The sequence below is a fragment of the Pseudomyrmex gracilis genome, unplaced genomic scaffold (genome assembly GCF_002006095.1).
Source record: "Pseudomyrmex gracilis isolate BER0280 unplaced genomic scaffold, ASM200609v1 scaffold_41, whole genome shotgun sequence".
Taxonomy (NCBI): Eukaryota; Metazoa; Arthropoda; class Insecta; order Hymenoptera; family Formicidae; genus Pseudomyrmex; species Pseudomyrmex gracilis.
The window spans coordinates 710,085-737,235 of NW_018020625.1; the positions used below are offsets into that span (position 1 = coordinate 710,085).

Here is a 27,151-nt window from a genome sequence, read left to right on the forward strand (position 1 = left end):
TTTCACACGTATTTTTATTTGACACGTATATTTTTATGCAACGTTTTCTCACAGACAGAGTTCACCTGAAATGTGTCTATCCGAGATGTTTTTAATCGATAGTTTTGCAATCGTATCGCACATACACACACACACATACACAAAAGAAGTCTTATCTCGAGTAGTAGCGCCGTACAATGAAAAAAATGCATGACATATGTACGTCGCGGCGAATTCCTTCGACAATGTCGTGATGATATGCCTCTCTCGGTTCGTTGCGACAGGAGAATTTTCAGCACGCGATTCGTGACCGACGTTATTTATGCGCTGTACATACCTTTCAGGATAGAATTTTAATAGCAAATTTTCTGGAAAATTATTGTTTTCGCGAGACATCAATAAAATCGAAGTTGCGAGCGATGGAAAGAGAAACGGACCTTCAGGCGAAGCTTCGGAAGAGAATCACACAGCCAACCAGTAATATATGCCTCGACGTTTGAATTTAAGGTTGTTTTCTTAATTACGGACATTCGATACTAAAAAATGTAAAAGTAGTTGCGTGTCCACGGAGGAGAAGTCGCCCCCGTCTTCCTCTTCGAACTCATCTGAGAGTCGTTCTCCGGAGAAATGTGTCATTATAGAATTAATCGCGCGATCGCTGGACATCCTGCATGTGCGGTGTCATTAAACGTTGATGCGCTCGAATCACATGCCACGCGCGCTGCACATGTGGATTAGGCAAAATAAAAAAAAAAAAAAAAGGCTAAACGCGCTCCGATCTCCCGGCACCGTGAAAGTCGCGGAACAAATGTGTGTTGTGTATGTACATATGTAGCGCCGCGATTGTGCCAATCGCGAGACACAATCGCAATAAATTCGTTGCGCGAGAGAAACAAGCAAAAGAAATTAATAAAAGGCGACTGTCCGTCTCTTCCCCCGAGTTGCGTGTGCGCCAAGAGAGTTACGTCGTTCGCCTGTCGGACGATGTCGGCTTGTCACTGTTGACGTTTATTCGCGGAGAATCGTAAGATTGACCGTTTAAGGGAAAAAGCGGTCTTTGTCATCTCTCTTTCTTTTTCTCTTTATTTTTAATTCAAAAATTATCCCTCAAATTCGAATAAATAAAACCATCACGCGGAGATGCGAAGAAAAATAAATAAATAAACGCGCGTGAATTATGACACAAATGTCAATTCTCGTCACGGCTCTATTCCTGACAAATGGAAGTTCCGTCACATGTACACATGTAACGATAACGAGATGTGCAAACAAGACTTTCCGAACACTGACACTTCGATTCCGCGACGTCGTCCTTGGCACCTCCATTTCTCGTCCGTTCGCGTTTCAAACAGATGCACTTGTCGAATACGGAAAATGGCATCTCTCCCGCGTCACCACGCGCACCAACGTTGATCGGATGCGGTCATATAAAGAAACGAGAGATAACAAAAACAAAAAAAAAAAAAAAAAGAAAAAAGAAAAAAGAGAGAGAAAGAAGCCGATCACGCGCGCGGAGAGGTCGATCGCGTTTTTCGACCGCGAATAAGAGATAACGCACTTGCTTTTGCCGCGTTCACTCGCTGCCTCTGATAATGAATTCGACTTGTCTGGTCTTAGATATCGTATCTTGTTAATTGCGCGTGTCGCCTACAGTGACGCTAATCTCATTCCGCGATAAACAATAGCATCTTGACGCGTCCATTGAATTGCATTACAAAAACGAGACGAAGAAAATAAATGACGCAACACAACGATAACGTCTCGTTTGCTCAATTTATTTTCCGCGGAACCCAGACCGACAAATACAAAGCTAAAGACGAATTTCGCAACGTGTGACGAGTGAAAAAATAGATCTGTCTCCGTGCGAGAGAATGATTTCTTGTTTTTTTTTTTTTGGTTTTAGCGAACTCACGATATTTCCGCTTCGCCTTCATCTTCTTGCAGAAGGGAATCCTCTTCATGATGAAGTTCTTGACCCCCATTTTTGTCGCTCGTGAATTTTCCGCCGCAGATCTCTGACGCTCTCTCTCTCTCTCGTGAAAGAAGATGCACTTCTTCTGCGTTGTTTTAGATACTTGTTGAAGTCGAGTGCTTTGCCGAAGTCGTCGACGACCTCACTTCGATCAGATTATCAACTTCGCTCGGTCGTGAATTGCGTTCGATTTTCAAAAGAACGTTTCTCTGTCTTTTTATATTCTTTATATTGTCAGATAATATTTTGTAAGAAAAAAAAGCATTCAATACTTCTTCCGTTGTTCAGTGCCTTTATTATATCGCAGATCTAATAGATTTTTTAACAAGAAGATTCAGTCTTTGACATCAATGTGATGCGAGTTATCGATATATGTTTTCATTGACAGTGACCTCATGTGTTATTATCAGATCTCTATTTTTTTTCTCGGCTATTCAAATTGTTTCAATTGTCTATTCGCAGGTCTCGATTTTCGCATTAAAATTTCACTGATCGATTTACGATCGATGTCGTCGTACCTTTGTATCACGTCGTCAGATCTATTGTGTTCTCGACAATCGTTTGCTGTTTGAAAACAGATCATTCCTCTTCCAGCCAAGTCACGTGTTTCAAGATTTCAACCTATTTACGAGTATCTAATGGGATCCACAATCGCGACGCGATTCCGTTCGCGCGATCAACTTCGTAGCGACGCGTCTCCAGTAGCGCCAAAAAATGATCCGATGTGTGTTTGCGCGCGAACTCCGCTCTCTCTCCGCTCCGAAGTTTTATCTTCTTTTCGCCGCGAAGCCGGTCGTGAAAACGCCGCTCTCGTCGTCGCAATTTCGCTCGATTTCCCGCCCGATTTCTTCGATGACGAAGCCGCCGATCAAAAGATGAAAACAGCCGTTTTGTCACGAGCGTCGTCGAAACGTCGAAGTCATCATCGCACGAACGCCATGACACGCCGAATTTTACACACTGAGGTCAGTGCATTATTTTCAGTGCGTAAATGTAACACGCCGCGCCGAAATTGGGTCGGACCCGGAATTCTTCGCGCTCGCACAAGCGCACAGCCGGCACGGCTAGTCGCTTCTCGATTGGCGATAAAATTGGCACGAGACGACACGCGCACGAGGAAAGCGATCACATCGTGTCGGGCGCGGGATGGATGCGCGTACTTTGGTACAAATTCGTACTTTTGATACGTTCCGTTCGTTTTTCGACTACGCGCGTCCCGATATACAAACCGCCGCGCCGCTCGCTTTGCCGCTGTTCGCCGCGACGGCGACAGTTAGCGTTTGACTACTGTGTTGCCGTTCGGTGCTCGAGCCAGCCGTTCGTTCACGCTAAGGTGAATAGCGGGAGGGGTTAGGAGAGCGTATCTTCCTTCGCCGGTCTCCTCGCGGCTGCTCGCGATGTGCTACGACGATTTGCTAATCGGGGGAAAAAGAGAACTTTGCGGTATCCGGCCCCCTCCCCCCTCTGGCTTGATTGCGCGAACAAAAACGCGCGCTCTTCGCGCTGCTCGCTGTCGCGAGACATCTTTATCGCGCGAACTTTTCTTTTTTTTTTTTTTTTTTTTAAATTTTAATCTCTCACCGATTTCCTTCTGCGTTGAACGGTATAATAAATAGATACGAACGAGATCGTGTGAATTTTCGATTATAAATTTCGAATACATACGTATTTATAATGAGAATGAATAACGGGGGAAAGTCAACACGTGTATGTTGCGGAAACATGATCGTCGAAATTAAATTTTTCGGCGAAATCGGAGTTTATTAACGCAGAAGTTGCGTTAATACAAATTTCGTCAGGATACACAGTTTAGTTAAAGCGTGTTGGCATTCGTGTTGTTGCCGTGAGCTCTTTATTCATGACTTTGTTTACAGTTAAATTTATATTAACTGGAATTTCGCGCTGTTGCGCCGCAAAGAAGCGGAGAAATAATTGATTGTGCGCGCTTTCGTTGCGCTTGAAAGAAAGTTTCGGTGAGAAACGACGTAGTTAATGACGCGAAGAAAATTAATAATGAACTCGAAAGAGAGAGAGAGAGAGAGAGAGAGAGAGAGAGAGAGAGAGAGAGAAAGAGAAAAGTTTACATCGTGCGAATATTCGTTTATATTTTTCTCATACGCGTTATTAATTAATATTATCTGCTTCTGATAATGCAACAATAATTGGATAATGCCACTTGTTGGAAATTAATTAGCTTTTACCTCAATGAAAATATATATATATTGCACGTGAAAAAGTAATCGTTAAAAAATTTTTTTAATATTAAATATAATAGGCGGCCGTGTCTCTCTATGTAACGCGCGTAACAGCTGAAAGAATATTCATTAATCATTCGAAAATTGATCGATCAGAATTCGCAATTTTGTTAATTAAGAACATGCGCGAACAGCAGCAAACCTTAAATCGCGATTGTATAACACGAAGTCTTCAAACAGGCGTTTATAAATCGCTTCTCTCAAGTAATTAATCGAGGTATTTGTTTGCGCACGCACGAACCCGAATTTTATAAGTCTGATAAATGACAATTATTCAAGATTACATTATATGACACGCCAACGAAGAGGGAGTGGAGGACACACGTAACATCTCCAAGGCCCGTCGGAATCCTGCATATATATTATTTATTTGTGTTGCTTATTTGTCCTTCTCGATTACGCCAGTTTCGTTGAATTTATCTTCGCGTCACACCTTCGGAGTTCTCGCGATCGTATTTTCGTTCGTTCCCGATGCGCGTGCTTCGGAAATAGTTGAACCAGTTGCGCGCGCGTGCGTGCAGCGCGCGACAGGTGCTTGGCGACCATATGCGACCACCTTGCCCGGACAAGGTTGCCACCTCGAAATGGCAACTAAAGCGATGAAGTCACAAGCCGTTTTCATCAAATCGCGACCTAATCGTTTCCACGCGATAAACTCCGTTAGAAGTTTTAATCGCGCTAAAACTCGCCGCGCGGTCTCTCTCTCTCTCTCTCTCTCTCTCTTCGTGACTGCGCACCGACTATTTTCGGAGCGCGACTTGAGGTAAAAACTTTTCAGCGACTCATTTTCTGTGTTTATGACAGCGACCCAACACCTCGTTATTACCTTCGTAACGCGCACCGCTTAACACACTTTTTCTCATCGGACACGACGTCCGATGCGCGCGCGCCTCGCTCCGAAATTCTGCATATTTTCTGAAAGTATCGTATTACGTTGATTAAATGTTAACATATACAACACCCTGTGCCGAGCGGAATTTACACTTTTAATATCGATCAAGACAGAAAGAATTACGTGGATAAATAAAGGTATAAGAAAAAACTATTAAAATTGCAATTGAAAATTGAAGAATCGATATACTTGTTTTTAATTAAAAAAAACAAAATTGTATTCTAGAACTAAATCAAACGATAATTTCTTACACATATAAATAACATCGTTATTGTGCGTTCCCTTTGCGATTTTAATATCGTTATCGAAGCTCCGTTAAAGGCCGGTGTCCGCTATGCAAATGCGATTGCGTCATCGCGCGGTGCATCTTCGCGGTGCGCCGAATTCGCGGGCGAACGGAAGGGGGGGAGTAACGTGTGTGCACGCGGAACCGGCGTGGTTCGGTCCAAGCTGCCGGGGTAACACACGGGTGGAAACATCGCACGCTGCCGCGCCGATGCAACCGACGTCAGTACAACGACCGGAAGCAGGTGGTTCCAGCCATGCACCGCCGGCTTCCCCGGCGCGTTCCGCAGCGCGAGCCTCGCGAACACGTTATACGCACACGTTATATATATGTATATGTATATACACATACGCTATCTGCTGCGTGGCCGCGAGGAGAAACGGCCGGTGACTATCTCTCCGAAGCGTGATTTAGGAGTAGCACGTTATAGAGTGTCTATACACAAGAAACCGCAAGCGCGACGTGACGCGCGATTAAAAGGGTAGGATCAGGCGTCATCAAGTGGGGATTTAATCGAGCGGCGGTTTTATCACAAGGTAGCTTGTTTGGCAAGGTATCCGATCGCCAGAGATGTGAATTGACGTCGGTATGAATTATACCTGACGATCTGATAATTGGCGGCTCAACATGCATCAGTTTTTTTTTTTTTTTTTTTCCCTCGGGGTCATTAACTCGATGCGTCTCGCGAGATGTATCTCCCTTCTCATCTCGTTCGAGTTGCCTCTCGAGTTGCAATTTGTTACACGTTTTTTTTCTCTCTCTCTCTCTCTATCTCTCTCTCTTATGGAAGTCCGACAACGGACGACGGGACTTTCCTCTGCTTCAAAGTCTATATCCCGCTATATCTTTTTTGAACGATTCTGATTGACGCGAGACTGAATTACGTAATTCAGTGAAAACTCGCGTGCGATATATTGAAATATTATCGGTAAAACATATTTCCGTAGCTGCAAGATAATAATTTAACAAATGAAAAAATATATAACGCGGCAATTTCAGTGTCAAAATATTAGGAGATGAAATTTAATATTTAATTTTGAAATATGTATATTATCCCCCAATTTACCTAATTAACACTTTGCGGAGTTATTTTGAGAAAAGACAAAACACACAATCCAATTTACTCGAGAGATCTCCTCCTTGTTCAAATGTCACTTTCTTTAGAACACTTTGTTTTACCTCTCTTCCTCTTTCGCACTCTCGCGCGAAGATCGCACGATGCTAATTAAGACTTGAATAGAAGATACCGGGGGGGCCCGTTTTCTTCCTTGCGACACGTTTCCGTTGTCGGCTGCCGGTTGCACGATAAATCGCGGAACGAGAGTAGAAACAAAGAGAAATCTCTCTCTCTCTTTCTCTCTCTTTTTCTTTTTTTCTCTTTCTCTCTTTTCGCGATTAAGTTCTCTCGTCGTGAGAAACTGACGCGATTGTCGCCGCGTGAAACACAATCGGACCGGGTATAGCACAGGCCGTCTTTATTTTAATCGCCGCAAGAGAGAGAGAGAGAGAGAGAGTGAAATGCATGCGAAGTTACCGCCGGCGTCTCGAGATTACCGGGTGAGAGCGTACGGTCCACGGGCAAAATAAAAAAGTCATAACGTCGGCTGTATCAGCGACCGTCTCATTTTTCAATCACTCGCGAATAAAGCGACTGACTCAACTCGCTGCCCGATACGATACCCTTCGATGATTTCAAAAAACTTCCTGTTTGCTCTCAGAGAAATGTTTCTTTTTATCGTAGCTAAAGTTTTTTTTTTTTTTTTTATTACCGCAATATAATTATAAAAATTATTTGTGATTAAAAAAAAAAAATTACCGCGATACACACACGCTTCGTATAAATATAAAAACACAGTAAAATTTGAAAGCCACTGCGCGCGAACCGCTACAAGACACGCTCGGCTTCCCGAGGTAATGGCGAGATAAGCCGTTTTGAAGGCGTTTAAGAAAAATAACGGTCGATCAAGGTAGCGTTTTTATAAAAAGACATATCTGATAAAGTTGAGAACTCGAGCGTTCGGAAGAAATGCGGCGCGCAGTTCTCTTCCTAATTAAAGGCGAGCGAGCGCGACTTAAAGAAGTTATAAAATTTCGAATTTATATATCATTTCGATGGAATATGCCTCCTTACGTATACCGCACATTTCGTGATAAGGATCGCTTAATAATTGTAAGTGCGTTCTCGTTGGGTGTATAATAATAAAAAAAAGAGACGGGGAAAGCAAACTATGCGGCGCGTTTCTTTCTTTCGCTTTTTTTCTTTCCTCGTTTTGTGAGATTAATTGCCAATGAATTGATGAAATTTTAATCACTTTGTGTGCAGCTTCTGCAAAAAAAATTCCGCAAACGAAACGCGAGAGAAACCTCCTGTCTGTGCATTAATTCGATCATCATCGCGCGGCTACAACAAGCCGCGAGAAAGGGGGAATGCATCTTTCCCACAATTATATCACGAAACAATGTTGCATCGTGCGGAGAAAATTTGCGCCGCGCGCAATTTGCATCAAGGAATTCAAAACGGAAGAGGTCGTAAACCACGGCGGAAGACTCACCGCGCGTTGTACGTTCGTTAACCTTGCTTCCTAGCAACTTTAACCAATTATAACTTGCTTGGGTACTTACTTTCGATTGGCGCCGAGATGCGCCGTCTTGTGTCCGATTATCACCTACGGCTTGACGAAAGCTCTCGGATCCCGACAAAAATCGATCGCGCGCGCGCGCGCGCGACGCGATTTCTCCATCGACGGCGCGTCGGACAATGCGATTTCCGTGGCGATTTGTTCGCGGGCGAGACCTCGTGAAATTAGCTCGGGTGTCCGTAACAAGGCGATCGCTTAATGAAATAATTAATGGGTTCCGGCGCGGTGCCGACTTCAAAGCGAAGTCACTCCTCTCTCTCTCTCTCCCCTCCTTCCGAAGAAAACGGAAGAGGCCGATTTCGCTCGCAATAACATAGCGGGTCATTAGGCCATGGAGAATCCCAAAATGGCCGCGAGCGGATTCAGCGCGAGGAAATCCAATGCGCGTGAAATTATCGGAGATCTCTTTTTTTTTTTTTTATTCATCTCCGCTCTCTTCACCGCCGCAACGTTTAATTCGTTTCGTCGTTTTTTTTTTTTTTTGTTTCACGCGAGATCGTTTTTTCGCAATTACCCGGATGCACCGATTTTCTTTGTAAGAAGAATTCGCTCGAGCGAATTTTACCGTTCGTTTCGCGATCGAGATGCCTTTTGTTTTACCGATATGCTCGGTGACTTCGAAAAAAAAAAAAAAAAAACGTTCAAGTGGAACATGAAGATCGCTTCGAAAATAGTTTCACTGATTGGTTTCACTGATCAAGTGTCTAAAACCTAATTTATCGGCGCAATTTATCGTTGGCAGCGAAACGTTTATGGAAACGATTTATTTTGTTGCCACGTCAACGTAAAAAGTAAATGTGACATTGTGTTGTCGATCGACAACGTTGCGCGTTTATAAGAACAACAGAAATAAAAATCGCGTCGCAAATTCTTGACGCGATACCAATATCGTGTCCAACAACTATATAATTAGAAGATATTTTATCTCATGTAAGTTATCGTGTAATTATCGTTGGCGCGATAAGAGCCCAACGTTCATTATATTTTCCGCTACGCGATCGACTAAGAAAAGGCTGTCTTACCGGTCTCCGTGATGGGCCGACGATCGGAAGACCTCGTTGACCTGGAGGATCGCCTGAGAGTCGCCTCGAAGTCGCCTACGACGTCGCTGAGGTCCAGGACTGGCGAGGGCTGCGAATCTCCCGGTTGTCTCGGCGGACGATTCGATCTCGGTGGCGCGGTCACGCCGTTCGCGGTCGTACATTCTTGCGGTATTTTCGGCAATTCGGCTTCTATTCCCGCCAGCGCCGGACTCACCTACGAGAGATAAAGGAAAACGGGGGCTAAAGAGACACGAGACTCCTTGTCGCAACGTCCGATGTGAATTATGTTTTCGGTGCGTCTCGCGCAGCGCGCGTTTGTCGAGCGAATTTATCTCTCTCGCGTCATCGTCGCGATTTCGTCGCGAAGCGGACGACTTATCGTCTCTCGACGTCGATAAATTCTCGCGGCAAAACTTATGACACAAACTTGATCAGATATTTTGTAATAATTAAGTTTTTAGAAATTTGAAAAAATTGTTGTAGAATTTTTTTTGAAATAATATTTTCTTACGCGTTAATTTTGTACACACAACGTATAAACAAACGTGTACTTTAGATTTCAAATGTTTTGCCTCATAACTGACATAGGAAGTATCCGGGAAATTGCGGGCCGCGCTAATACATAACCGGTTTCACTATTCGTTACCGCAGCACAATGGCGTGATTTCAACACACGTAACTAGAAGTTAAGATACTGCTAATTAATTTACCAGGCCGAGGAGAACCTCCATTGACTGACATTGTCTGCGACGTTCTCGCTTCTTGCGTCTCTCCGCGGTTGATCTGTCGCCGGCGCTTCCGGCTGCAATTGCCTCGCAGTAGCGCACGAAGTCCAGATCGATGTGATATCCGTAAGGGCAGCACTGACATTCCGAGCCCGCCGTCGATCCGGAAACGTACGCCTGCGTGCCCACTGCGAAGAAATCTTTGGTTGATCGGTAATATTTATCAGCGATAAGAATATTTGCTTTCGCGACAATTCTGGTTCAAGGCTATATAGATATTCGTTATCGAGATATAACGCAGATATTATTTCTCTGCGTGCTTTTTTTCGTTCTTCTTCAAATGGCATCATATTTTTTTCGAAACCAACTAATCGTTGATTGATTTATTGAGTATCGCGCAAACTTTATTTTCGAACGTGAAAAAAAAAGAAAAAATAAACTCGAATAATCACAATTTCGATGGACGGCCGCGCAATTTCGATCGCAATCGAGAGAAAGACGTTTTCGGTGGGAGGAAATCTATTGTTGGCGGCAAATCGATCGGGCGGGATTGTTCATCGCGGTCGAATTGTCCGTGCCCGTTTTTGTTCGAGGTTAATGGCCGCGGCGCAATGTAAACCGAAATATGTTGTAACCACTGGCCGCCATCCAGAGAGACACGGTAATAATAATCTCTCGCAAAGTTCGTTAGCCGCGGGGATGTGCACGGGGATTCCATTTGCGCGTCATCGTGTTCTCTTATGCATATAGCGTATCACGTTATACGCCGACAATGACTTAATGAACTCCGCCGTGTCTCGCGCGTCGCGATATTCCGCGTCGGAATCTGACAAGACGCGGTCGGTATACGTGTTCGATGTATTTCTCTATTTGCATATTGTTGCAACTCAACGCAAAATAACAATATCAGTTTTAGATTAAACATACAAAATGTGTAAAACAAGTATAAAAATCCAAATAAATTTAATAAACGATAAAGAGAGAGAGAGAGAGAGGATAAAAATTACATTTGATTAAAATGATATTTAATTATATTTAATTATATTTAATTTTATAGTATCAAATATATATATTAATTTCAAAATTCTCTTTTAATAAGATATATATATATATATATATATATATATAATGTAAAAAATTATATTTAATAATAGTAGTACAAATGTATTATTAAATTTAAATTTTCTCTTCTTTAATAATATATGATTTATAATAAATAGAGAAACACGTAAAGTTAAAAAACCGATACGACGTAACGTAAAAAATTCATTTTATTTCGAACTCGGTCTAGGTATTATTGTGGAAAATGAAATTGCGTGTTACATTTCCGTTTCGCCACGCGGCTAACGATCTCCTGTTATAGGCGCGTGCACTTTTATTAAAAAGTGACTCACCGTTTCCATTGAAAACGCGGGTCGAGGGAACGACAGTCAGGGCCATGATCTCGGCTGATCGTCAGACGCGCTCGCAGATCCGCATTTCCATAATCCTGCAAGTACAAATAAAACCGTAAAGTTAGCCGCGTAAACGTCACGCGAGCGGATTCACGTGTTCGCTACACGTGCGGGCCGCGCGAAAACAAGGAGGAAGAAGAAGAGGAAGAAGAAGAAGAAGAAGAAGAAAAAGAAGAAGAAGAACCAGTAATGCGCACTCAAACATGATAGATTTTTCGAGCGAAAGTCGAAACAATGTTCGCATACTCTAATTGCACTTTATTACGCAACCGAGCGGCCACCCGCGGTTTCTCGGAAGAATTGCGTAATTTTATTAGCCGGGCTGACACGTTCCCGACGGGAATTCCTTTGTTGTCAGCCGCTTCATCTGCGTTTCTCAAATTGCCTCAATCGAGCGAAAGTTCTCTCTCTCTTTCTCTCTCGCAACAATATCTTCATTAATACAATTAACAACAAGATGTAGCAATTAGCATCTAATTGCGAAGTCGCGAAATCGTGTTTTCTTTCACAACACGGAGATTTGAGGAGAAATTAATTAATCTTTTCATATTCTTTAGCGCGCACACGAACAACTTTTTCGATACTTTCCATAACTCAGTCGGGAGCTGCAATTAACTTGTTTAATTGCGCGACGTGGTTTATACCACCGACTCGTTGAATTATTCAATGCGTCGATCTTATTGTTGCGCATACACGAATTTTAAGTAGAAGAAAAATAAAACAAAAAAAACAAAAAATCGACACGGCGCACATTTTTCTTCTACCTAATTTGACGGCTTTTATTCGCGCAACCTGGCAATTTGCGGGGACCGCGAACGTCGTCATGTATCATCCGGCGCTGGCACGTTGAAAGAATTATTGTACGACGGTGTGGCGAGAGAGCGGTTTTAAGGCGCCGCGCGCGCTCCCGTCCTCACATCCCCCGCGCATTTTAAACCGCAGAAAGGTATAAAACCCCCTTAACATGCTCTTCACGGAGCTGGTCCGTGTCCGCCGCGACGGCTAATTCCGTATCCCGGATTTCTGGTCTGACGACAGTGCGCGCTCTGTGTTTCTTGTCTGTCGTCTCGCTCTCGCGAGGAACTTCTAATTGTTCGCGCCGGGCTTACGGAAGGTACGTACTCGCGCGCGCGCGCGAAACTCCGAGTCTTATTTTTACAAACGTTTCCGGCGAAAAACCCATCGGGGTGGCAATTTTTCTACACGCGCCCAACACACACACACACACTCTCTCTCTCTTTCGCTCGACTTCTCGGTAACGCCGCTGACTTCGTCGAGAGCGCTCGGAATTTCCACGGGCATTTAAAAATAATCGGCCGCTACCAGTTTCTTCTTTTCTTTCCGCAATTAGCTAAACGGCTCGTTTACGCGCTCGCGCATTTATCATCTCCTTATCGATATCTTGACACGTTATCTTTTCAATGTTACGAGAAATACATACAAAATGATACGCACGCATTCGTTTTCTTACGATAAAGTAAACACACGATGAAAAATGCGCATGTAAAGTGCTCGGTGATACTTTTATCGCGCGCATTCATCTTTACCGCCAACCAGTTTTCGAGCGGGACTTTCGCTTGATCGTTTTTTTTTATTTTATTTTTTTTATTTATTATTTTTTTTATTATTCTTTATATCTTTAAGTAAGAAACGTGACGTGTGCTTCGCACTAATTAATAAAATTTATCCGTATAATTATCAAATTTAACGTGACGCAAAGAACACGAGCTCCGTTTTTACTTTGTGTCCGAATCGTTCGTTTGCGCGCGCGCGCGTTGCGTAAACTTTCATCCCGTACTTACGGTCTTGATATTGTAACGGCAAAGTGATTATCTCGAGCCGCGATTGATTACTTACCGATAAGAGAAATTGTCCGAGAATATTTATCGATTGTCACGTATGCGACTACAAATTGTCTATCGACGTAGTATTTTGTTGACAGACTGAACGACGGCCCAAAATGAGGTAACTACTACACACCATAGTCTTTTGATATTACGGTTAACAGATACGAGAGAGAGAGTGTGTTCTCTCCTCGCGCGTACTTCTATTTAACACAACTCGTTTGTCCGCATCACTCAGCGTGGATCAATTTCCTCGGAATCCCACGACTTCTTCGACTAGCTCGTATCGAGAGAGTATTCACTGTAAAATAAATTTTCTCGGACGAGCGAGCGGTGACTCTTCGAGTTCTCGAGATGAGAGCACGTTTCTTCTCGGTGCAACTCGAAGGGACCGCTCGAAGACGGCTCACGTACACTGTAGGGAGACCCGGCTGGACGATGCTGTCGTTTAATGGAAAGTCGCCGGCGAGTGATGCACACGCGCTCGTATATACCGTGGCCTAATTCCAGAAGAAACGTGAGACGCGCGATTTGCGTAAAATTCCGAGGCCGCAAAACGCCTCGTGAACTTGTTGCGACTTGCTTCGCGGGCACGTCCGTTCGACAATGAGTCGTGAACCGGATCGATATACAGTGCGGTGTTTTCTGTCACGCTGATAAGCACGAACGCTTTGATAACGAATTATACACGGTCGCTCGTACGCGCGTTGCGAGAAAATTGGAGCGATACATAACGCGCGACGCCTCCGCAAAAATTAAACTCGCTCGTATATACAGGGTGTTTTTCTCTAGGTCTCTGTTTTATCTCGAAGTTGTACGAAGAGCAATTTATTTCTTATTTCGAAATTAATAAGTCATTTTAATTGTAATTTAATCGACGAAAAAAGAAAAATAAAAAAATCTCTGGAAATGTATTAAAAAGTTTTTATGATAAACAATTCTTTTATAAAATTAAATAATTGATTAAATAATTTGTATTTTCGGCTCGTGTTGATAAATCCTAAATAAATAATTTTTATATTTAGCACCGTGGACGAGCAAAGCGCAGGTACTGCAAAATTAATAGATACAAAAATTATTGATAAAATTAGGGGAGGCTTTTCCCACTGACCTATAAAGTCCTTCATGTATATATTATAAGGATCATCCTTCTGAGCAACTTAAAGAAGAACTTTTAGTTTGTCGCTCGTGATTTATTAAAAGCTTGTTAACAAACGAGGTTTCGTAAATAATTCATTGTTTTCCGACATTGTGTGTGTATACATTTGAGAAGTAAATATTTCGTTTATATCGTACGCGTGCGGGAAGCGCGGGAAAATGATCTTTACAATATGTATGTACGAAGGTCAGGAACCTTCCCTAAAAGAAGGTATTAAATTGTATTCTTAACAACATTTTAATAAACAACGAACGACGGCTGTGACTTTGTCATTCGGGAGAACGATCTTTGATACATGTGAAAAGGTTATATCGGAAGAACCTCTTCTCAAAGACAAGTTTTACCAAATTATTTTCTGAACGTTTCGACTTTTATTGTCTGAAGCCATATTTTCAGCTAATATAAAGAAATTGATTAACATAAGATTTGATAAAATATTATTATCTATAATTCTATCTTCGATGTCCTATTATTAAACAAATTATAATGTAAGTTGTGTGTGTGAAGACGCGCGCGGAAGAAATATTGCGCGATGGTTTTTTTATAACGCGGCTAAATTATCACGTAGATTTCGCGAAACGAGCGAGCTGAGTGACAACGAGAGAAGTACATTCACGACAAATAATATGATCACGATCGTCCTTGCAAGGCTAATGCCCTTGCACGACCACTTTCGTCCTCGATTATCTATTAATGTCGCCAGAAAATTATCTTACGACATCGTCGCCGCGCATATGCGCGCGTATGTGATGTGGCAACGAGATATACCTCGGCGATTTTACACGCGCGTGTCTTGTTATAATCAATGTGTTACAACGCGGGAAAATATGTGTGTTCGCGCACTAGATATAAAGTGACTTTCAGTTTCGCCGCTGTGTAATGTTATAATAAGCGGATATCATATAGAACACACATCTCGCGCCGCGAGAGAAGTCGATCGAGGGAATTTCAATTATAATATATTATATCCGTGTGCTCGGCGCTAACGGATTATCTTCTTGTCTCGTTAACTTTTTGTACGAATGAATGACGTCGGAACTGCGCTCGGGACTGCAAACGCGCGCGCGAGATCGACTTTTCATCGCACTTTTAATACTCGTTTATTGTATGTTTCGTGAAATATTCATCACGAGACACATCGACTGTGTTTAAATTTTTTACATTAATTTGCACACACGTCTGTTTTACATATTTGAAATTTTTGAAACTTGTAATTTAAAAAAATTAATTAAAAATACAGAATATTACATCTACAGAATATTACAGAATATTACATCATAAGACAAAAATGTTCTCTCTAGAATCGTAAAAAAAAAAAAAAAAAAACAACCATATGAGCAGACGGATGATAAAACGGGATTTAAACCTGATTCATTCAGATAGACCTCCTCCTCATCATCATCCCACCATAAGCGTCATCATCGTCACTTTCTGGCGAAAGCGACCTCCGTTAAGGCTCTTTGTGTATGTACTTGTTAAAGCTGTGCCATAAAAATCCTCGTCACTTGTCACCCCCTCAAAAGGCTGAGAAAGAGAACGCGACACAAAAGTAGCCGCGCGGCGCAGCACGTGCTCACTTTCTTTCTTCTCGCGATGTATGTATGTGCATATTTGCCGAAAGCCGATCGAAACGAGACACCCTCAATCGGGAGATGTATATAAAAAATTACGCGAGATTCTCTCGGGAACGCGCGCGTAAAATACGTACAGAGTACTTGCGCGCAATAAAGCAAAACAATTTGGCAGGGAAAATCTCTCCCTTATATCTCGCCGACAAAGGGAAAGAGTTGTTTGCCCGGCGACGAGACATATATATTTCTTTCTCTCTCTTTCTCTCTCTCCGTTCTCCGAGATCAGATAAGACTGTGCAACGCGCGCGTTTGCGCACACACACATACACACGCGGAAAAGAAACGAGGCGACATGTCGCGCGCACTGTCGTCTCCTTGGCCTCTGGCCCGCGATTATGAACACAATGGCTCGTAAACAATAGTGAAATCGTGCAGGAGAGATATACACCCCGGCTTCTCTCGCGAGAGACCTACTGCGAGATCCCGTCCTCTTCCTTTTGCCGCGATATTATGATATTGTGCACATTCACACAGTCCGTGTTGTGAATTATTATTATTGTTATTAGCTACCGGACGAATGCGCTTCGCTTGCATCTGCTGTCCGGCAAGCTCACTACCCGCGATCCCTCCCTGTGATCTTCGGGCGATATTGAACCTCAGTAACGTGCGAGTGGTTATAATTAAGTCTCTCGGAAAAGTCCGCGCAGCAACAATATTTTCGCAGTTGCGTGCGAAATTGATATTGGAGTCGGAATGAAATATAACTTTAACCCTTACAATGACTGAAGAATTACCTGGTGGGTCCATGGAACCCAAAAGAGAAAGAAAAAGTTAACGTTATTTTCAATTTTGAGATTTGACTAATTAAGAACAAAGTAGGTTATTTATTTTTGAACTCATGAGGAAAAGCGCGAATTAAACAATTGTTACTATAAAAACATTTAATGAAACAAAAAGTAGAATCTTTTTTATCTTCATTTTTTAAAAACTCACACTGTGATGAGGTCTTGTGGACTCCGTCGGGCAAAGTTTTTGAAAAGATGAGATTTTACGCACGTACATTTCAACGCGAGAATTAGATTTTCGATAGACGCGGGAACATCGCGTCTCGATTACCTTTTACTTTATGTTTTCAAAACTGTTTCGGTTTGACAAGCACGTAGATTCTATAAATCCCTCTCCCGAATGTCGAAAGTAATTTTCTCTACCCCCCCAATGGAGAATATTCTCACGAACTTTTCGAGTTGTACAGTCGTACTTCGGGAATAATCTCTTGTGATGTGTGCGCTGAATAATTGATCACCGTCGTGTCCTTGCATTTCCAAATACACACGAGGATGTAACGCGATAAGGTGCAGAGAGAAGCGCGTAACAATCATTAACAACGTCGTAAAGGGGTAGCAGGACGCATTAATATCAATTTCCTGTTTTCCCGTCGACTCCTGTTGCGCGCCCGTCACTTTTTTCTCAAAGCGTAACATTAACCGCAATAACCCTAGGTAACGAGAGAGTAAGAAACTCTCTTCAAAGTATATAAATAGGACGAAATATATCTGAAAGAGTCTCTCGAGTGAAGATAAAACGTCACGTGTGTGTGTGTGACCCTCCTCCCCCCGGCGCGGACACGGGAGGGCGGAAAAGAAACACGGGGGCGCATCCTGTGCGCATGGGAAACCTATATAATCTTGACAATTCGCAGGATCTCTTCTCAGAAAAGTTGGTTTACGTTTCGTCCTTCCGCGGCTCGTAAGTTATTCAAGACTGTGCGCGCGAGAGTATTTCTCACACGAGCTCGTAAAACTTCATCGCCTCGAGATTCCCGAACGAGATTGTATCGTGAAACAACAAGCCGCAAGGCGTGTTACGCGCGTCATACTTTACGCCCCGGTTGTTTCACCTAACGCGGCTTTTAGAGGTCCGATAAAGTACGCGTATATATGTAAGAACTCAATATATCACGCGTGTTTCTCTCAAACGCTCCTGAACACGCGTTTGTCGGTCCCTTCTGGGAACCGGCACTCCGCTCCGGTGTTTCGAGCCATTTGTCACACACACACACACACACGACGCGCGGAAACGGCAGAACCTCGCGCGATGAATTTTTATAAATCGTCGAATACTCATTGCCTTTCGGAGTCATTTGTATTCGTCACTCGTCCTAAAAATTTGTTGGGATCGGCGGAGAAAAATATGTATATCTGTAAAATGTGTGTCATGTATATGATATACTCGTTTCTATGTGTGAAAAAATTTTTCCGGATTATTAAAAACAAATAAGAAATTTAATATGTAAAAACGAGAGAGTTTTAATAAGACGGGAAGAATCACACAACGACGCTCGCGTCAATTTTCTTCGGCCGATTCGAGCCGGGGACGCGCATCAATGCGCGCGGAGCCAATTCATTTTCCGCTTTCTAGCGAATACGCGAGAATGACCGCCTCACATCGCACACAAAGGTCGAAGGATGAACATTTCGCTCGTCGTCTGACGTCGTCGGTCGCGTTAAAGAGACAAAGTACACACACTCGTACATGTAAGATCATACGGCGCGCCGGAAGGTTTGTGTGCCTTGGACACACACGCGGCCCACGCGCGGCTCGCCCGACACTCTCGCCCATTAAGGCTTTTCTCAATGAACGTGTGTGCAGGCTGAAAATATCGTCGTCGGTATACGCCGGATGACGAGCGAAGCCATAACGTCGTATTTTTGTCATCCTCTCTCTCTCTCTCTCTCTCTGTGGTCGCGCTAAGATGCGGAGGTCTCTCTGGGTCCTTTCGCCTGTGGCTCTCTCTCGACAACAGGAAGTAACGAGTCGCACGACGAGATCGCGCGAGATTTCGCGCGCGGAACCGATCGATGTTTTGTCGGCGAACAACACGGTACGGGAAGTCGTTTCCGGGGGAAAAGTAGGAAACGATGTTGCACACGCAAAATCGATGTGTGACCAATTTTTATAAATATATAAGTAAACTTCAGCAGCAGCAGGTTATTATTAAAAAGAAAGAGAGAGAGAGAGAGAGAGAGAGAGAGAGAGAGAGAAAAAGATACACAGAGAAAGCAAATTGCATAATATAATTTCATATTATAACGACGCTTGTGTTCTCACGATGGTATTCCCGACGGTAATTAACTTAATGGAAGTGACAGAAGCTGCGAGCGCGAAAGCGCCCTTTTTGCGCGCACGCTGCGAGCAGCTTTAAATCCCGAGCGGTCTTAATTAAATTTCTACGACGTAACTTGTAACAAGTCACGCCGTTTCATTCGTCGTCGTCGTCGTCGTCGTCGTCGTCGTCATCGCAACAATGAACGACGGTGACGTTCACTCACCTCAAGGATTTTCGCGGTACACAACGAGCGCAGCGCCGGTGTAGCGCGACTTAGTTGAGCGTGAAATTGATCCCCATTTCGCGTCCGCCCCCGACAATGGGACGTATAAATAGAAATTAGAGTCGAATGTAGATCGCTATCGCCGGTCGCAACTAGATCGAAACACACTTCGGAAACACCTACTGCGCGAGACGTGCCTCTCTTTACACACGCGTGCTTTCCAGTCGATTAGGCAATCGGTTTGATCGCAGAGAGATCAGCAGAGATTTGTCCCACGCACACGGAGAAGTAAGACTGAACGCTTTGAGAAATTCGAAATTAAAATTTTGTTCATAAAATTACATCAGAGGAGTAATTTGTATATTATTTTATGGAAAAAATGTTGATAATTAAATGTCAAAAATTGCAACTGCCTTCCGACGATCTTTTTGTGTCTCTTTCCATTTTGAAAAGTATATAGCCGCAGCTTTTATCGGATCGCGACGAGAAGTAAAAGCCCAACTGACGTTTACTTTCATCATTCAGCGCGACGAGCTCTAATTGTAGATCGCTCCAATTGTATATTTAACTGAATAAGTGTCTCGACAGTCCCGACGATTTTTTCGCGAAGAAAACAAGAAGGTCGGCAATGTTCAACTTTGATCTAGCGCGGCGTATAAAAATTGCCGGTCGCCTATTTGTCGTGGATCTAAAGATAGTGCGAGTCACTCGAAGGACAATCGTGCCTCTCTTTGCTCGGTGTGTTTAATTTGTGATTATCACCGCCCATTACATTGTAAAGTGCGAATACCGTTAAGCCAACGAAGGCCGCGAACCTTTCACACACACAAAAAAAAAACTCGCTTGTCAATACCTTAGACGGAAACACGTCGGTGTGTTGTAGCGCATATATAAATTATTTAAATTTCATTAATCTTAGATAAATTCAAAGAGATGCGTGTCACTAATCACAAACGTAAAAATTAATTAAATTAGTTAACAACGTGCGCACCGAAAATTTTTTACCAATTTCAAGCATCTATTTTCTGGAACTTCCACAAGAAGTCCGGAGTTACGTGAGTTTACGCTGTTAGAAATTAGTACTCAGTTTACGAGCGGCAAAGAGAGACGGCGCGAAGAAACGACAGAGTGCAGCGGAGAAATTTTTTTCAAATACTCGCGGAAGCGCAATAGGAACGCGCGAGAAACCGATCGTAAAAATCGTTTTATATTGTACGTTTCGCGCGATTTCCAAACGAACGCCGGGAATGCGTAATTAGCGTGCGCTATTATACAATATCGCTGCTATGATCGTCGCGCGGGAAAATGACTTGCAAAACGAATCGCGGCGCAGTATTGCGTTTCGCGTCGTCGTATCGCGTCGCACGTGCGTTATTAGATTACTACCGTTATCGGAAAATCTTGGCGAGAGAGGTGTCGAACTCCGGCCGTTGCTCAATCAACGGCCATCACGTTGAAAAATTTTTTGTGCGGAAGAAAATCGCCTTCTCGAACACTTGTATTTTTTTTTTTTTTGTTTTTAAATGCGTAAGTTTTTTTTCTTTTCTACACCGGTGAAGTCTCGAGCAAAAATGCGGAGTGTCCGATTTAAGTGGGGACACAATAAAGGAGCATGACTCGCCGTTCTTCTCTCTTCCGACAGTTATATGAAAGTATATACTCTCGAAAATCTGGTTTCTTCAAAGAAACTGACACCATTTTGATTCATCGTGGAGGTACATTGGAGAGTTTTTCAAAAGTGAAAAGTACAAGTGTTTTACTTTGTGATTAGTTACATGTAGCTACACGGAGAAAGGGATTTACTGATTATTATTGCTAAAAAAAAAAAAAAAAAAAGGGTGCGCGCGCGGTGGTAACAGGGTCACGTATTATCTGAGTAACGAGAGCGTTCATACGCAAATGTTGGAGATAAATTAGATACGCCCATTTGATTCTGCACATAAAAGGCAAAGAAGCTTACGGCTACGCGCGCCAGTCAATAATCTCAGCCATTAGATCAGTGTTAGAATTAAAGCCACATTCATACGCGCTACATATCTCACGCGCTTTTGCACGTACGTTTTCGAGCACGTATCAATCGCGTATAAATAAAAAATAAATAAATAAATAAAACTCCAAACGAGCGTTGGAGTAAATAATAAAATAAAATTGGATGTATAAAATTTACGCAAAAAAAAAAAAAAAAAATCCCTCGACGAAATTTGTTTTACCCGCAAGATCTACTTCCAAGAAGGAAGGATAATACAAGATGCGCCCACTAACGACGAAGGCGGAATGAAAAATAAGGAGAGAAAGAATGTGGAATAAATAAGAATACGGAATGAGAACTCGCGCTGCGGAATGTGTCGAACGATCGTATAAAAAGATTATTTAGATTAATTCACCGGCATCCCACTTTTGTTTTCCCTTGCTGTGATATCGCCTCTGTCTCTCTTTATCTATCCATCTCTCGGGAGAGTTGTCTCGGTGTGAGCGTTGCTTTATCGGGCCTGCTTATGCGGCCCGACACAACGCGACCGGGGGCCTGATGCAACGAGGCGGAGGCGTGCGATGCGTGGGCGTTGCACGTAAGAGTCTCTCGAACGCACGCACGCACGCACGCACGCACGCACACCGTTTTAAATATTACCTTCGTCGTCGTCGTCGTCGTCGTCGTAAACACACGCACGAGTGTAATACGCGTAAGAACGGGGGGAACAAATGTAAAGGGTGCTTGAAACATTCCGGCACCTGCACCGGTTACCGGTCTCCGCGTTGGAAACGAGCTATTCATTGATTCGTCATGTCGCGTTAAAGGGAAGCATCTTATCTGCATGCATTATGCAGCTCGTGTGTGTCGTTTCTTTTTTCAGAGATACCAGAAATCACGTCCCTTATTCACGCCGATGTGCGTTTCTCCTCTACTATCTCGGTTTATTGCGAAGAGAGGAATTTTGTGTCTCTCGTATATATTAAAGAGACAAAAATGTCAAATACGGTGTAATACGCATTTATTGAATCTCGTTTTAGTAAGTTTTCGTAAAAATTATCATTTGGAATGTGAACCTCTTACGTTGAAGCTCTTTCGCGCCGCGAGCACAGTGTCTTCGTGATAAGAAACAATTGTTTTTTTTACGATGGAGTTTAACGCGGACACGTGAAACTATGTTTAACCTAAAACTTCTCTCGCTCCGCTTCACCCGGTATGTGCGTAGTAACGTGATTACACACACATATGCGAGCCGCAAATGTGTAGCCCACCTATCGGCCTCTCGTTCGCCCATGCACGTTCACGCACATGCGTGCGGTGTGTGCGACTTGAATAATGCGCGTTGCGGCGCGAGCATTACACAGGGCCTTTAAAGAGAGATACCCCCGAGAGAACCACGCGGGAGAGAACACGCGCTTCGCATCGGTAACCGACCGCCGAAGAAATCGTCGTGAAAAATCGCAGACACGCACGTGTTTTCTTCGACGTAAAACAAAAACAAAAAAAAAAAACAAAACGCGCAGTAAGATAACTCGCGCGATTCGCGCGAAATCGGCGCTCAGATTATTTTATAGCCGCGGTGAATGTCTTGAACGCGCGTAATATAGTTTTCTGCATCGAAAAAAATACTAATGACACGTTTCGAGAACGAACGAAGGTCGGCACGTCCACCTTGATAGTCGCCACCTGTTTACCGATTTTGCACAATTCGCGAAAGTGTGTCTTTGAAAATTTGCATTCGCAGAAAGATCGTCTGAAAATATGTTGCGCGTTCGGCCGAATGACTTCATATGTTTTTTTTTTTTTTTTTTTTTCACATAAAAACGCGGACGTGATAATACCGGCGTGTATATAAAAGTCGCGTTGAATTATTCATGACGTTTTTTTTTCTTTTTGTTTTTTTATTACAGATGAAAATAACGATGATGATACCCACATTCGAACGCAGAAGTGTTTAAACCGTCGCGGATACGAACGTCGGTGTCCGTAACGCATCACGTCGGTTACTCACGTAACTCATTTAATCGTAAAACGAAGCTCTCTCACCCTTTGATTGAGCTCTTTGATTATATCGCGCCGGTCGTTCAATTAGCGCTTCTTTTTGATCAAGAGTCGGATCGCTCGTCAATCGCGAATCAAAAGCAGGCGCATTAGTTTCGCGTTTGTGTTAAACGTCATAAAATCATCAGGAAAAAAGAAATCGCTGATATCATCGTCGTGCATTTAACTGCGATCACGTAATTGCGATATCACGGACACAAGAAATTTTATCCTTTGCGAGTTTCGCGAGAAGTCGCGAAAGAAGAAAAACACGTTGATTTCGCGCGGGCGTTAATGCCATTTCGGACGTAACTCGATGATAAAGAAAAAAAAAATAAAGTAAAATAAAGGTCTTTTAATGCGATTCTTGAATGCGCGAGTAGGTCAACGACTGTCAAGTGCGAGCGCAATTCAGCCGTGTGTGTGCACGCGTGAGCGAGTTATTCGTTCGGCCGGCGAAGTTACTTGTCGTCGCTCGATGCGCCATGAAGACGACGATTGATAGAGCGAGAAGTATATAACACACAAGGCGGTGTTCTTCAGTTACTCTATTCGCATCTAATGTCCGGTGTGCGCGCACGACCGACTTCGCCTCGAATGACTGTTTGTGTTAATAAACGAGGTTTATCGTCGCGCAAAAAGCCGCCGCGCGGTTTCACAAATAAACGTGTGCGCGCAATTCTAAATAAACCGCTGTCTCTTCTCCGACGACGACGCGGGCATATGCCGCCTCTCTGTGTAACGTGGGAGGAGGATAATCTCCCGATGAGATCCAATGAGAAGAATGAGATAAGACGAACGTACTCTCTCTACATCGGCGCGACGACGTGTGCGTGCGTGCGTGTACGCGCGCGCGATTACTCGATCACATACGTGCGGGCGCACACGAATCGTTCTCGAAAACAAAATCGTTCGACTCCGATTGCTTTTTGTAATAGCGATATCGTGTTATTTAAATGTACCACACGATTTCGCTAATTTATTATTGGTCGCGCGATGAAAGTCCATTAGTGCTTTTACCGATCGTAATAACAATGTTGTTGAGGCGCACGAACTTTAAGTGTTCCGACGAAAATGAGGTAAAACTTTGTATAAAAACAAAAAAAACAAAAAAAAAAAAAGAAAAGAAAAACCGGAGAACTTATTAACTCGACGACGTGAGCGCCGTCATCGTTTCGTCGAGCGTGATTATCGTCATGCGGATAATTACAAGAGGGATGAGGGAGAGAGAGAGAGAGAGAGAGAGAGAGAAAGAAGGGCAAGTGCAACGGGGAACAAAAACTCGGCCAAGAAAGGCAACTAAGCGAGGAGAGATTTATTTCGTGCCGGCCGACTCCGCCGGGTGTGTGTATTCTCTGCTACCTGCGAGCCTCATTATTGTAACGCGCACGGCCGTGTTGCTGCACACGTGACCGATTTTTCGTTTTTTCGCCGTTTTACGCAGCGATTGCACGTAGTTGTCGACGACGGCGGTGTTGTTTGTTCGTGCGGCTGTGCGCGCGGCGGCGAAAAATGAATATCGTGAAAAAAAAAAAAAATTATTACGACCGCGCGCGCTCGCTCGCGTTTCTCTCTCCTCGAGGTAGACTCGGGAAACGGTGCGTCGGCTTCTTTTGCTGGAGGAAAATAATGGGGGGGTTACGTAAAAGCGGCAGACCGGAATCTCAAATTGTTGCCACGCTCCGAGAAATGCGAAATTATTCCCGCCTTCGTCGACACAATCTTTTGCGCTCGCCAAAACGCGAACATTGGAAATAAATTTGTTGATTCGTTACGTGACATCGGAATGTTTTTTATATTTTAGTTCAAATCGCGATTGATGAATGTAAAATTGATGTATCGAATGTATACGTTTGAATTTTTAATAAAAATGGATCGCGCGGCTGGGAATTAAATTACGTCACACACGCGACAGTTCTCACACAAAATGCGTTTCTTTAGTAATCAATTCTCATTAACCTCGCTCGATTTGATTTAAACACGCGGTAGAGATCACAGCGTGTACACGTGTTTCGCTTCTATATCGGCTTGAAAATATCCGCTCGGCGAACCGTTAATAAAAAAAGGAACAAAACCTTGCAGTAAATACGTTCGCAAAAGGATTACGTATTCGAGAAGAGTATGCCGAGACGCGATTACGTCCCGTATGCGATGACGTTGTCGTTCGCGCGAGTAGCGCCTCGAAGTGGCTCAAAGAGATATTTCCATAGTTGTCGAAAGCGCATCTCTCTCTCTCTTTTTCTCCCGCCGAGGCAGAATTAATTATTTAACGCGATTCAATCGAGCCGGGAAATAATGTCAAGGTCCCGACATTGCGAATAATATGTGTTGCTCGTTCGTTTTACGTTTTACATTCATAAGTGCCTCTTCTCGTACGTTTGTATGTTAAAAGCAAACGCGAGTGAAACACGTAATTCATGAATGCTGCAAGCGTCGCTTTTTAAAATTCAAGAATGCGAAGTTGCATAAAAGATTTAAATATCAAAGTGTGGAAATACATGTATATATATATATATGTATATCTCTCTCTTTCTCTTTCTCTCTACGCATCTCTATTTCTACGAATTTCGTGCGTTGCCACAGGCGATCTTTAGGCGCAGATGCGAGAAATAGCTACTTGATGGTTCGATGAGAAATCTGTTACTTGTGTTAGATGCCGACAGCTGCATCCACACACGTGAGCATCGTGAGAATGCGCGCGCGGTCCTAGAATCTTTATTACAGAGAGATGAAAAGCGAAATCTGAAGTAAGTCCAACCGCGTGCGAATATTAACGCGCGCACATTCTTCGCTCTCTTACCGATTAGGTTTTGTTTTTATCGCAATCTTTTCTATTGTAAAAAAGTAAATCAGTAAATTATTTTTATAATCGCACACACACAATTTTGTTACGTAGAAATAATTTTATAGAAAATGTTAAACATAGAAGAGTTTATAGCTATTGAGAATAACGTAAAAATATCGATCTTCTTTCAATAAACGAATGTGTTATCTTTACTGAGACGGAAGTCTCGAGAGCGTCAGTTTATCTCGTTTTCGCGGAGCCTTTATTGTCGGCGGTATACATATGACAAATTACGTACGCACACACCGCGCATTATAAAATAGGAATGGCGCGCGGAGACGGTCGTGTGCTAAATACGCTTTTGTTACAAACCAAATAGACTTGATGTTGCAAGTCGTTATGTAACACATTGCACATGTGCATCGACGCACATGCGTGACGTGTGTGTGCGTCGACTATCAGACGGGAAAAAGAGATGAGATGAGAGAAGTTTGTTTGCACCTGCTACTGTGGATTTTCTCAAAGCGGTCGCGCGGCGCACTACGCAATATGGAAATATCTTGTTAGCAAGCCCATAGAGAAAATGACGAGCGCGCCGGGGACGATGTCATCGATAAGCAAGAGGCCGCGCCGGGTGCCCACGCAAATTAAACCTATTACGTCTGAAACTACCAGTTTTCAACAACGCAAATCGCTCGTATGCGTTTGAGAGACTGTTTTATTATCCGCACATTATCAATTTATTGTGTGATTGCACATTTTCACTTTGTGTTGTTAATGATAGCCTTCGCTCGCGCGCGTCGCTTATATTGTTATTATAACATCGGATAGTTAACCCTTTGTGGATAGACTTCAAAGCCGCCTACTAGTTGAACAGACTGGGTCTGTGAGACCCACGCGACTTTAAAATCGAATATCTCCACGAAAAATCAATATTTTTTTAATTGTTTTTTTTTTTTTTATTGAAAGTTTGAACGATTCTGCGTTGACAAACAAAATTGCAAAACTGTCTAGTCTATTTTTGAAGATATAAACGTTTAAAAAAAAATTAAGGTAATTATGCAGTTATACGGACTATTTTCCGATCTCAACAATTTTGACATATGTTATCAAGGTCACCTCTCTGAATAATAATATGAAGGTTTTATCCGTCGCTCATTGTTTATAAAAAAGTTATGAACAAAAAAAGTTTGATGATTGAACTCTCGT

General features: G+C 43.1%; 1 protein-coding gene across 5 annotated transcripts in view; it reads right to left on the bottom strand.

Annotated features, from left to right (window-relative positions):
* LOC109852957 (KN motif and ankyrin repeat domain-containing protein 1) overlaps positions 1-27,151 on the bottom strand; it is a 46,362-nt gene that overhangs the window by 10,534 nt on the left and 8,677 nt on the right. Inside the window, exons 1-4 of one of the 5 annotated variants that reach the window (XM_020424610.1) lie at positions 13,504-13,681; positions 11,186-11,280; positions 9,777-9,979; positions 9,046-9,280 (exon numbers count right to left, since the gene is read on the bottom strand). In XM_020424610.1, the coding sequence (XP_020280199.1) occupies positions 9,046-9,280; positions 9,777-9,979; positions 11,186-11,231 (484 nt within the window). In that variant the 5' untranslated portion in view covers positions 11,232-11,280; positions 13,504-13,681. Of the gene's footprint in view, positions 1-1,269; positions 1,404-1,891; positions 3,214-9,045; positions 9,281-9,776; positions 9,980-11,185; positions 11,281-13,102; positions 13,682-27,151 lie in introns of those variants that run through there. The other 4 variants (XM_020424608.1, XM_020424609.1, XM_020424614.1 and 1 more) reach the window with 4 other exon arrangements.